This window comes from Didymella exigua (assembly GCF_010094145.1).
Source record: "Didymella exigua CBS 183.55 unplaced genomic scaffold M421scaffold_26, whole genome shotgun sequence".
Classification (NCBI taxonomy): Eukaryota; Fungi; Ascomycota; class Dothideomycetes; order Pleosporales; family Didymellaceae; genus Didymella; species Didymella exigua.
In genome coordinates, this window is record NW_022984800.1 from 1 (window position 1) to 10536 (window position 10536).

At 53.3% G+C, this 10536-nt stretch overlaps 5 protein-coding genes and 1 non-coding gene across 6 annotated transcripts; 4 read left to right on the plus strand and 2 right to left on the minus strand.

Moving 5' to 3' along the window:
• The first annotated feature begins 373 nt into the window (after window positions 1-373).
• On the plus strand, window positions 374-3744 carry M421DRAFT_423298 (DNA mismatch repair protein MSH2). Its single transcript, XM_033593417.1, has 2 exons — window positions 374-615; window positions 663-3744. The coding sequence occupies exons 1-2, from the start codon at window positions 460-462 to the stop codon at window positions 3273-3275; spliced, it is 2769 nt and encodes a 922-aa protein (XP_033445998.1). The 5' UTR covers window positions 374-459; the 3' UTR covers window positions 3276-3744.
• Window positions 3498-4874, plus strand: M421DRAFT_423299 (DUF292-domain-containing protein). Its single transcript, XM_033593418.1, has 3 exons — window positions 3498-3635; window positions 3682-3792; window positions 3906-4874. Exons 1-3 carry the CDS (start codon window positions 3612-3614, stop codon window positions 4665-4667), a joined length of 897 nt encoding a protein of 298 aa, XP_033445999.1. The 5' UTR covers window positions 3498-3611; the 3' UTR covers window positions 4668-4874.
• A 74-nt stretch (window positions 4875-4948) lies between these two features.
• M421DRAFT_423301 (uncharacterized protein) lies at window positions 4949-6057 on the plus strand. The gene has a single exon (XM_033593419.1). The coding sequence runs from the start codon at window positions 5054-5056 to the stop codon at window positions 5669-5671; it is 618 nt and encodes a 205-aa protein (XP_033446000.1). The 5' UTR covers window positions 4949-5053; the 3' UTR covers window positions 5672-6057.
• A 234-nt stretch (window positions 6058-6291) lies between these two features.
• Window positions 6292-6364, minus strand: M421DRAFT_t102. The gene has a single exon. It is a non-coding gene; the product is annotated as a tRNA-Lys (tRNA).
• A 405-nt stretch (window positions 6365-6769) lies between these two features.
• M421DRAFT_423303 (uncharacterized protein) lies at window positions 6770-7494 on the minus strand. The gene has a single exon (XM_033593420.1). The coding sequence runs from the start codon at window positions 7265-7267 to the stop codon at window positions 6986-6988; it is 282 nt and encodes a 93-aa protein (XP_033446001.1). The 5' UTR covers window positions 7268-7494; the 3' UTR covers window positions 6770-6985.
• A 255-nt stretch (window positions 7495-7749) lies between these two features.
• On the plus strand, window positions 7750-9906 carry M421DRAFT_69051 (sister chromatid cohesion protein Eso1; the record flags this gene model as incomplete). Its single annotated transcript, XM_033596580.1, has 1 exon — window positions 7750-9906. The coding sequence occupies one exon, from the start codon at window positions 7750-7752 to the stop codon at window positions 9904-9906; it is 2157 nt and encodes a 718-aa protein (XP_033446002.1).
• Between the last annotated feature and the right edge of the window lie 630 nt (window positions 9907-10536).

The following is a 10536-nucleotide window of genomic DNA, read 5'->3' on the forward strand; positions in this document are numbered from 1 at the left end:
CAAGGCCTCAGCAAAGCCACGGTCAAAATCAACAAAGCGTGGTGGTGGTGCAGCAAAGGGCAGTTCACAGGAGTCTCATGAGCCCAGCTCGGCACCCCCGGGCTTCAGGACTCGTGGTGGCCGCGTCACAAAGCCCACAAAAAAACTGAATACGCCAAAAGTCTCGCAGTAGCAGATAGTATATTTCATCAACTTCTTATATAATAATATCTACTCTACGTGGTGTTGTAGCCTCACTGTTGGTGAGGTGGTAAAGTTGGTGGGGTGGCCCACCTGGTGACCCGGCCCACCCGGTGTCCGTGCACGGTACCGGTAACCATTAGGTACGGTACCGGTAGCGCGTCAATGACGCGACGCGTCGCCTGCATGGAACGAGCCAACCACGGCGCGTCTCCCCACATCCACTTTCACACTCTTCTCACGTCTCTTAAGGACTCGCAAGGGACACTTAAGCACACCATGGCGTCCCGTCCAGAGATGCGAGAGGATGATGAGTCCGGCTTCTGCAAGTTCTTCCGCAATCTGTCTCACAAGGACGAGGACACCGTCCGGATATTCGACCGAGGCGACTACTACAGTGCCCATGGAGAAGATGCGAAGTTCATTGCAAACAGCGTGGGTGTTACTTTGCCGAGGTCTATGCTGCGTACTGATGAACGCAGGTCTACCGCACGACAGCTGTACTCCGCAAGTTGGGACGAGAACCCGGCCTCGAATCAGTCACCATGACCACGATGGTCTTCCGCAATTTCCTCCGAGATGCATTGTTCCGGCTGAGCAAACGCATCGAGATATGGCAGTCGACGGGCAAGCGCATGGACTGGAAAGTAGTGAAGCAGGCATCACCGGGCAACTTGCAGGACCTCGAGGACGAGCTTGGTGGACATGTTGACAGCTCGCCAATCATCCTCGCTGTCAAAATCTCTGCCAAAGCTTCAGAAGCTCGGAATATTGGTGTCTGCTTCGCTGATGCCAGTGTACGCGAGCTTGGTGTGACGGAATTCCTCGACAACGACCTTTACTCGAACTTCGAAGCGCTCCTGATTCAGCTCGGTGTGAAGGAGTGTCTCATACAAGCAGATGGAAACAAGAAGAATGTGGAGCTCAACAAGCTGCGTACGATCGCCGATAACTGTGGCTGCGCAGTGGCAGAGCGAGGTGCGGCGGATTACGGAACAAAGGACATCGAGCAGGACCTGCCTCGCCTGCTGAAGGATGACGGTGCAGCAGGCACACTACCCCATACTGATCTAAAATTGGCCATGGGGGCAGCAGCCTGTCTCATCAGGTACCTTGGCGTCATGTCCGACCCATCCAACTTTGGCCAGTACCAGCTGTATCAGCACGACCTTACACAGTACATGAAGCTCGATGCAGCAGCTCTGAAGGCGCTCAATCTGATGCCGGGACCTAGAGACGGAGCGAAGAACATGAGCCTGTACGGCCTGTTGAACCACTGCAAGACACCCACAGGCAGTCGACTGCTCTCACAATGGCTGAAACAGCCTCTGATGAACCTGGCTGAGATTGAAAGACGCCAGCAACTTGTGGAAGCATTCGTCAACGACACAGAGCTGCGTCAGACGATACAGGAAGAGCATCTACGATCAATACCAGATTTGTACCGTCTTGCAAAGAAATTCCAACGCAAAGCAGCAAACCTGGAGGACGTTGTCCGTGCTTATCAAGTCATCATTCGGCTCCCTGGATTTCTGGAGTCGCTTGATGCGGTCATGGACGAACAGTACAAAGACCCTTTGGATGCCGAGTATACCTCCAAGCTGCGACAGTATTCGGCAGCCTTTGTGGGCCTTCAGGACATGGTCGAGACGACTGTTGATCTCGATGCACTCGACAACCACGAGTTTATCATCAAGCCAGAGTTCGACGAGGCATTGCGAACGATCCGCAAGCGTCTTGATAGGCTCAAGCGTGAGATGGAATCTGAACACATAAGGGCCGGTGACGACCTTAACCAGGATACAGAGAAGAAGCTCTTCCTCGAAAATCACAAGGTTCACGGGTGGTGTTTCAGACTGACAAGGAATGAAGCAGGCTGCATCCGTCAGAAAAAGCAGTACCAGGAGATCTCGACACAGAAGAACGGCGTCTACTTCACAACACCGTCATTGCTGGAGAAGCGTAGAGAGTTCGATCAGCTGTCAGAGAACTACAACCGGACTCAATCTGGACTCGTCAACGAGGTCGTCGCTGTTGCGTCCTCATATGTTCCAGTCGTCGAGAAACTGGCAGCCGTGCTTGCGCATCTCGACGTCATCGTCGCCTTCGCACATGTGTCTGTACACGCGCCCACATCATACACAAGGCCAACGATGCATCCGCGCGGTACAGGCGACACCATCCTCAAGGAGGCGCGACATCCTTGTCTGGAGATGCAGGACGACATCTCCTTCATTACCAACGACGTCAGCCTGGTACGCAGTGAGAGCGAATTCCTCATCATTACAGGCCCCAACATGGGCGGCAAATCCACCTACATCCGGCAAATTGGCGTCATCGCTCTTATGGCACAGATAGGGTGCTTCGTGCCAGCTTCAGAAGCAGAACTTACCATCTACGATTGCATTCTGGCGAGGGTGGGTGCAAGCGACAGCCAGATCAAAGGTGTCTCCACGTTCATGGCAGAGATGTTGGAGACCGCAAACATCTTGAAGTCCGCCACGAAAGAGTCTCTCATTATCATCGACGAGCTGGGTCGTGGCACAAGCACATACGACGGTTTTGGTCTAGCATGGGCCATCTCCGAGTATATCGTTAAGGAGATTGGCGCTTTTGCACTTTTTGCAACGCATTTCCATGAGCTTACGGCCCTCTCCAAGACATACTCGCAAGTAGAGAACCTCCACGTTGTCGCACACATATCGGAAGGCACACTGGACACAGAGAGCGGCGTGCGGAAGAAGCGCGAGGTAACACTTCTCTACAAGGTAGAGCCAGGCTTCTCCAATCAGTCTTTCGGCATCGACGTCGCTGAGCTGGTCCGCTTCCCACGGAAGGTCATCAACATGGCTAAGCGCAAGGCAGACGAGCTAGAGGACTTTGCTGGCAAGCACGAGCAAGGCTTTGTGCAGGCAAGCAAGGAAGACGTCGAAGAGGGAAGTAAGCTACTCAAGGCCATGCTCGCCAAGTGGAAGGAGGAGGTCGAGAGCCAGGGATTGACCAAGGAACAGCAAGTTGAGCGGATGCGCGAGCTGGTCAGAGAGAATCAGGCGTTGCATGCAAACGGCTTCTTCAAGGGCATCCAGGCGTTGTGAGAACTTGTGCCGATACGTTCAGCTAGGCGTTTGGAGTGTACGGCTACACGGCTCGGGGTGGTTCATCTCTGGAGTCATACGAAGGCAGTCAGCATAATTTCAGCGATACCACAGCAATTCGATTGATTCCACGTCACCCCTTGCGAGCTGGTTAATGCTCGGAGCTAGGAGCCAAGCAGCCAATGATGCGCTGTGGCACAGCCACTCGGCGCAGCGCCAACCCCGCCATGCTTCCGCATCCTACCCTCCTGCTCCGCGCCCCAGCTATCTCGACCACACTGCCCTGGTCCTCTCTTGTTTCCTCTCGGCCCTCCTCAGCTTCACACATCTGCAACTATGGCACCCTCACAGTCACTAGCGGTAAGTGCATCTCGAAAGTGGAAGGAGCTCAAGCTGACTCGCGTAGAACAAGCTCAAGGTGCAGCTCAAGCTGTCGATATCGCGGCTACGCATGGTGCAGCAGAAAGACACAGCGAAAGCGAAACAGCAAAGGCGTGAAATGGCGCAGCTTCTCGAGGTGTGCATAGCTTCCGACTGCGCTTTCGTCCAATTTTGTGCTGCTAGGCACCCACCTTCCACCCTACTAACGCGCATCACCACCACTCGGCAGCAAGCTCACACCCAGCACAGATTGGCAAGCTACAATCCGCACGAATACGCGTCGAAAATATCATCCGTAGCGACATAACCACTGAACTACACGAGATCCTCGAACTATACTGCGAACTTCTCCTCGCGCGCTCCCAGCTCCTCGACCAAACCACACCTTCACACTCCTCCACGCCCATTCCGCTCGATCCTGCGCTCGAAGAAGCGGTACGAAGCATAATATACGCTGCGCCGCGCACAGAGATCAAGGAATTACACCAAGTGCGGGCATACCTTGTCGAGAAGTTCGGCAAGGACGTAGCAGTCGCTGCTATGGAGGGCGATGGTGTAGCGGAGCGCGTGCTGAAGAAGTTGGATGCAAAGACACCGAGCGAGGAACTGGTAGATGGATACTTGGGCGAGATCGCACGATTCTACGGTGTCCCGTTCGGTGCACGTAAAGCCTCGTCAGACGACGACGGCGACGACGAGCCAAGCGGAGGTGTGGCAGAAGGAGCAGACACAGAGGTTCCTTCGTCAACTGACGGGAGGAAGGATAATGAAAGGGAAGAATTGGTCAAGGCGACACCACCGAGGACGGTAGGGCCGCAGAGTCCGTTGAGAGTTGTGCCGCCGAGCCCAAGTACGGACAATGTTGCGCCGAAGCTCAAGCTGCCTGGTACGGCGGCGGCGAAGGTGCAGAAAGCAGCTGAGAAGAAGGCATCTGTGAAGGTTAATGGGCCAGGAGGGAAGATACCAGATGTGGACGAATTATCGAGGCGGTTCGCGGAGCTGAAGCGATGAAACGTGAAATTGAATCTCCATGGCGTTCTCCGTGCGTACGGAGGAAGATGTTGCGCTGCGAACGTGGCGTTGATAGATGGTCACGGTTCATGACTCCCGCTGTGATGTCCTACTGCAAGCCTAGGTTTTGTGCATGTGTACCCACGGCAAAATTTTAAAGTTTTCATCTCTTGGATGCACGCCGTTTCGAAATCAACTTAAACCGCGCCACAAGATACCGGTAAAGTGGCTGTGTAGTGGGGCATCTGCATACGTCACCCCTCACACCTGCTTCCAGACCTCTCAACACGACACAGCCTCAGCAAGACGTGTACAAAAACACAACAGTGCCCGAAGACCCGATTTCCAAGAGCTAGACCGCCTGTTCAAGCACTACCAGCTCCATCATGGCCTCCAACACAAACCCCTGGCAGGACGAGTACACCTCGACGCGACAAGGCAGCGACGGCTACCAAAGCTCACCATCTGCACAAGCCCAAGGCGTCACAAACCACAATCCCTACTCTGCATATCAAGACCAAACTTTGCACAACCAGTACACGCCTCCAGACCAGCCACCATCAGGCCACAACCTCGGACAAGACCGCTCCAACGACGCGGACCCATGGGCGCAGTACCAATCACCTGATTTCAACCCGGACCCGCAACAACCTCCCTCCAACCCTTCCAACCCATCTGGCCGCCAATTTCGCGTCCCTCCGCACAATTCGGAGACCCAGAACTTCCAGGGCTTAAACGACAACAACTACGAAGTGCCTCCCGGGCTGCCGCCGCGCCGGACCGGCACGGATCTCGCGCTGCCACAGGGCCAGGACAGGAGTCACCAGATTGAGGTTATGCAGAGTTACGAGGCGCGAGGCAGGAAGGACGAGCATGATGAGAATGTGGAGATCTTGCAGCGCGAGTTTCCGAAGATCGATGGGAGCTTGATTGCGGCGATTTACGGGGATAGTCAGAGTTTGAGTGCCACAAGAGAGATGCTGGGCGAGTTGGACAGAGATTGAAGAAGGAGGGAGTTGGTGATTGAGTGGTGTTGGGCTGCTGAGGTTATTGCACGAGAGGACAGCTTGGGCGCTGGACACGGGACATTTACAATATCAATGAGAAACGATTCATGAGCTGCAGCGCATTTCCTCAGATGTTTGGAGTGCGTCAGCTTGTCTAGACTGAAATGGTAGCGTCTCTGGTCGTATGATATTGACCCTGTGCCACGGGCTGGTGCAAAGGAAGGCAACCTCACCCGTCATGGCAGCGCATGGTACAGGGTGCGGAAAATCTCTAGGGTCATATGAGACCTTGCAAAAGTGCATTGAAGACAAGCTGCAAAAGCAGCAAGCAGTGAGCCAGTTGTAATAGCATCTCTCCGCAAGAAATAGCCTGATTATTTGTGTTGACACCAAGGAAGCATCTCGTTCCTTCCTATCTAACAAAAGGTAGTCAAGGTAAGTCCAATTCAGCTCCAGCAGGCGCGTCCCCTAATTACTTCGTGGTGCCGGCGCACAAGGGAGTGCCGGTCCTTAGCGCTACCAGCGCCATCCACCATTATTTCACCCCGGACACAAAAAGTCAGGTGTCTCCACGACCGTTATTGACCGAACGACTCAAGTTTCGAATAAAAAGATTAAGCCCGACGAGGGGCTCGAACCCTCAACCTTGAGATTAAGAGTCTCACGCGCTACCGATTGTGCCAGCCGGGCTTGCTAATGCTCTTTCGATGAAGAAGTATGTCGGAAATACTTTTATAAATTCCAATTCTGATTTCTGTGTGCCAATCCTTATCGCCTGCGACGAAAGCAAAGCTGGAGGTTCGTGCCAAACTTGTTGTTGGATAGCGAATGAGAGATGAAGAGTTTTTCGCGGCGGGTCGGGCGGAGACTGCGGCGAGCTGTAATTGGTGTCCCGCGAACACTGCGTGCGGTTGTTCAGCATACGGACTTCGGGGCCTGCGCGAACACTGAACAACGAGTTATCCATCAGGCAGAGTCTGAGACGTCGTAGAACCACCGTGGCGCCAGTAATATGTACCCCGGACTCTACATATACTGCAAACACGTTCCAGCAAGGACCATGGCGGATTCTGTCTGGAGAGAACACGAAATGGACGAGTCAGTGGTGATATTGAAGTGGTTGCTCACGCTACGTCAACACGGGGCGCCAGAGCCATTATGCATAATGAGCTAGGCAGAGTGAAAGCCTCGGACGAAGACAAAATGATCGCAAGACGTAAGTCTGGAACCACAACCTCTTCGTGTCGATGTTTGCTTGTTCCTGGGCAGCACTATTCGGGCGAGCCGTCTCATCCTTTGGCAGACATCGCGCTATTTCTGCTCTTTCTCCTTTTTCTCATCCCTCGCTCTTTGACTGTACAGCTTCTCCTGATGGTTTTGGTTCGGCTTCTCCTCAATCCGATCCAACGCGTCTTCGATCAGACCAATGTGACCTCGTAGTGTTCCTTCGATTTCGTCCAGGCGTGCTTCTTGTTCTTCGAGATTGTAGTTGATCTTTGATTGCAAGTAGTATGTCGAGGATCCAATTGCAAGGATATTGCCAGTGAGAGGTACAAAGACGTTGGGCTTGAGGACGGTCTTCAGGAACGACATGATCTTGAGGACGGGTTTAATCTGCGTAAATGACTTTATGAGGTCAACGATCAACGTCAAACATCAAGATAAGTAGGATACCACAAAGAGCGAATATTGTTAGTCCTGGAATCATGACGACATCGACGCTTTCCAAGACCGTGACTGGTGCGTCTGAGCGCACATTATTCTTGTGTGGCTTGAGTGTTTCTGGAACTGGAGCTGAGTTGGCGCATCTCGTCACGACGACTAGTGGACCCGTGCAGCTCAATGGTGTGGGAAGGAGATCTGGCGGCGTGTCCAAAGCGGTAAGCGCGACCTGATCGATCGTGAAGACGCGCACGTGCTCACGGGAGAACGCGCCTCGCGTCAGCATCATGGTAACTTCAGGACAACAACTGAACCCATGTCATAACGTAGGTCATAACAAATCTCACAACGAAGGACACAACGAATTCGACGTTACTACAACCGATCACAAAAATGCCTTGAACGACCACACTATGTCTTCGCCGGCGCCGTTCTTCGTCTCCTCCTCGCTCTCGATCACGTCCCCGCGCCAAATCCCCAAGTCGAAGTTCACATACAAGCAGCTACACCAGTTGGAATCGTACAGCACGCAAACGCCCCTACGAGTCATCGCACACGTCGATCTTGATGCCTTCTACGCGCAGTGCGAGACTGTACGCCTCGGCATTGACCCAGCAAAACCTCTCGCAGTCCAGCAATGGCAGGGTCTCATTGCGATCAACTACCCTGCGCGCGCATTCGGTCTGAGCCGACATGTGACGTCGACGGAAGCGCTGAAACAGTGCCCAGAGCTCATTATGCAGCATGTGGCGACATGGAAAGAAGGCGACGAGAAGTGGGCGTACCATGAGGACTCCTTTGCGAATATGGCCACACACAAAGTCAGTCTTGACCCGTATCGATTAGAGAGTAGAAGGATCTTGAAGTGCATCAAAGAAGCGCTGCCCGAGAAGGAGCAGCGCGTGGAAAAAGCTAGCATTGATGAGGTCTTTATGGATCTCAGTGCGCAGGTGCACAACATATTGTTGGAGAGATACCCCATGCTGAGAGGACCGCCGCCGTACGACGATTCCACAGAACCGCTGCCGAAAGTACCGACTACTGTATTGGATTGGGCTGCCGATGCGCTTGTCGAGACTGGGGAGGAGGATGGAGAAGACAAAGATCCTGACTGGGATGATGTTTGCATGGTCATTGCATCTGAGATCGTTCGAGATGTGCGCAAACGTATCGAAGACACCCTACACTACACATGTTCTGGTGGAGTTGCGCGCAACAAGATGCTGGCCAAGCTAGGCTCAGGATACAAGAAGCCCAACCAGCAGACTGTCATTCGCAACCGAGCAGTCAAGCACTTCCTCTCAAACATGAAGTTCACGAATATCAGAAATCTCGGTGGCAAGCTGGGCGACGAGGTCGTCGCTATGTTTGGCACAGATAAAGTCAAGGACCTGATGGAGCAACCGCTGGTTCAGCTGAAGAAGCTTGGCGACGATACGGGCAGCTGGCTATACTCGATCATCCGAGGAGAGGATAATAGCGAAGTCAACACTCGAACGCAAATCAAAAGCATGCTGTCAGCGAAGTCCTTCAGACCATCGATCAACTCTTTCGAACAAGGCGTCCGGTGGATCCGCATCTTTGTCGCCGACATCTTTTCAAGATGTGTAGAGGAAGGTGTCCTGGAGAACAGGAGAAGGCCGAAGACGATTGTGTTGCATCACCGACAAGGTGCACAAACACGAAGTAGGTCAGCGCAGATCCCGCAGGGTAAGGCGCTTTCAGAAGCCATCTTTTTCGATCTCGCCAAGAATCTGTTGGCCCAAGTCGTTGTCGATGGTCGAGCATGGCCATGCGCCAACCTCTCGTTGAGTGTAGGTGGCTTTGAGGATGGACCAAAGAACAACGCCGGCATTGGCGGGTTCCTCGTACGCGGTGAACAGGCTAAAGCCATAATGTCTTCGGACCGCGGCGGTGAGCCACCAGCAAAGAAGAGACGAACGAAGGGTAACATCGCCAAGTTCTTCGGACCAAGGGATGAAAAGAGAAAAGATTTCGACGCAGCAAGAGCAGTCTTGATGAAGGAACACAGTGAGTCCACAAGGGATGAGGCAGAAGACGATGTCGACGATCAAGATGAAGAAGATGCATCGGACAACATTCGCAGTGACGAAGTTACAAGACCAATAACACCAACGCTAAATCGCCATGGCACTGAAGAAGACATACACATTGCTACCACGCCACCCTCAGCACAACCACGTCCGCCTCCGGACTCACCACCTCTCCATCATAATTCTCGCATTGAGGTGCCCCCGATCCCGCCGGCACTTCTGCCTTACTCAAACACAGATGTGCAGAAGACACTCAACATGTACTTCTGTCCCAAGTGCAACCTCCACCTGCCCAAAGCTGAGGAGGCTGAGCATATTGACTACCATTTTGCACTCGATTTGTCCAAGGAGATGCGGCATGAAGAGCGCATTCCACCCCCGGTACCGAAAGAGCGAGCGGCTCCGAAACCGAGTCGAGGTAGGGGCAGGCCACCTGGCAGCGGAACTGGCCGATGCGCAAGAGGAGGTGAGGCAGCGAGTTCTGAGAAGGGTCAGAAGAAGCTGTTCTTCGGCTGATCACTGTGAAGAGCTTCCGGATTCACGCGGACGCTTATCGACGCCTCAGATACGCCTGCGCTGTTCGATAAGTAATCACGGTGGTAGCCTGCCGAAAAGGACACATACCCCGGGACGCTACGGCAGTGTACTGCTTGTATCGAGAGGGAGAAGATGAGGACGACGTCGCAGGCGTCGTTGCTTCGTAGCTGAAGCATCGCTACTAGAAGAGCCATGATACCCAACACAGTCCGTACAATGTATGAGGTATAACTCATAAGGCAAGTCTATGTTCTATGTTCTGAAGTCGGACCTACAGCAAGACGAGCGAGCCGGAAATAATACAGCTGTCGAGCAATGATTATGCCTTAAACAGCTGAGCACAAGAGAGACAGGGAATGTACGCAAGTTCAGCAGTTGCGATTAAGACATTCATCAAGCAGAAAGAGCTATTGCGTGCAAACCCACAGCCACACATTTTTACTCTGCCGCTGGATATTTTGCGATAGTTCAGACCAGGGGTCATGGTGCACGTCAACAATTCGACGGACACAATGATACCACACTGTGTTATTCTCGCTGCAGGGCGCAGAGCCCTAGAAGCTTCTGTGTCACGTTGGTTGATGTGCTCCACTTGAGCTGCTATACAAT

Bases quoted from the DNA above. Each gene is read 5' to 3' on its own strand.
- M421DRAFT_423298 (XM_033593417.1), top strand. From the start codon at position 460: ATGGCGTCCCGTCCAGAGATGCGAGAGGATGATGAGTCCGGCTTCTGC. The intron at 616-662 runs GTGGGTGTTACT...TGATGAACGCAG, and splicing joins CGAAGTTCATTGCAAACAGC to GTCTACCGCACGACAGCTGT.
- M421DRAFT_423299 (XM_033593418.1), top strand. From the start codon at position 3,612: ATGGCACCCTCACAGTCACTAGCG. The intron at 3,636-3,681 runs GTAAGTGCATCT...TGACTCGCGTAG, and splicing joins CACCCTCACAGTCACTAGCG to AACAAGCTCAAGGTGCAGCT. The intron at 3,793-3,905 runs GTGTGCATAGCT...CACCCAGCACAG, and splicing joins AAATGGCGCAGCTTCTCGAG to ATTGGCAAGCTACAATCCGC.
- M421DRAFT_423301 (XM_033593419.1), top strand. From the start codon at position 5,054: ATGGCCTCCAACACAAACCCCTGGCAGGACGAGTACACCTCGACGCGA.
- M421DRAFT_423303 (XM_033593420.1), bottom strand. From the start codon at position 7,267: ATGTCGTTCCTGAAGACCGTCCTCAAGCCCAACGTCTTTGTACCTCTC.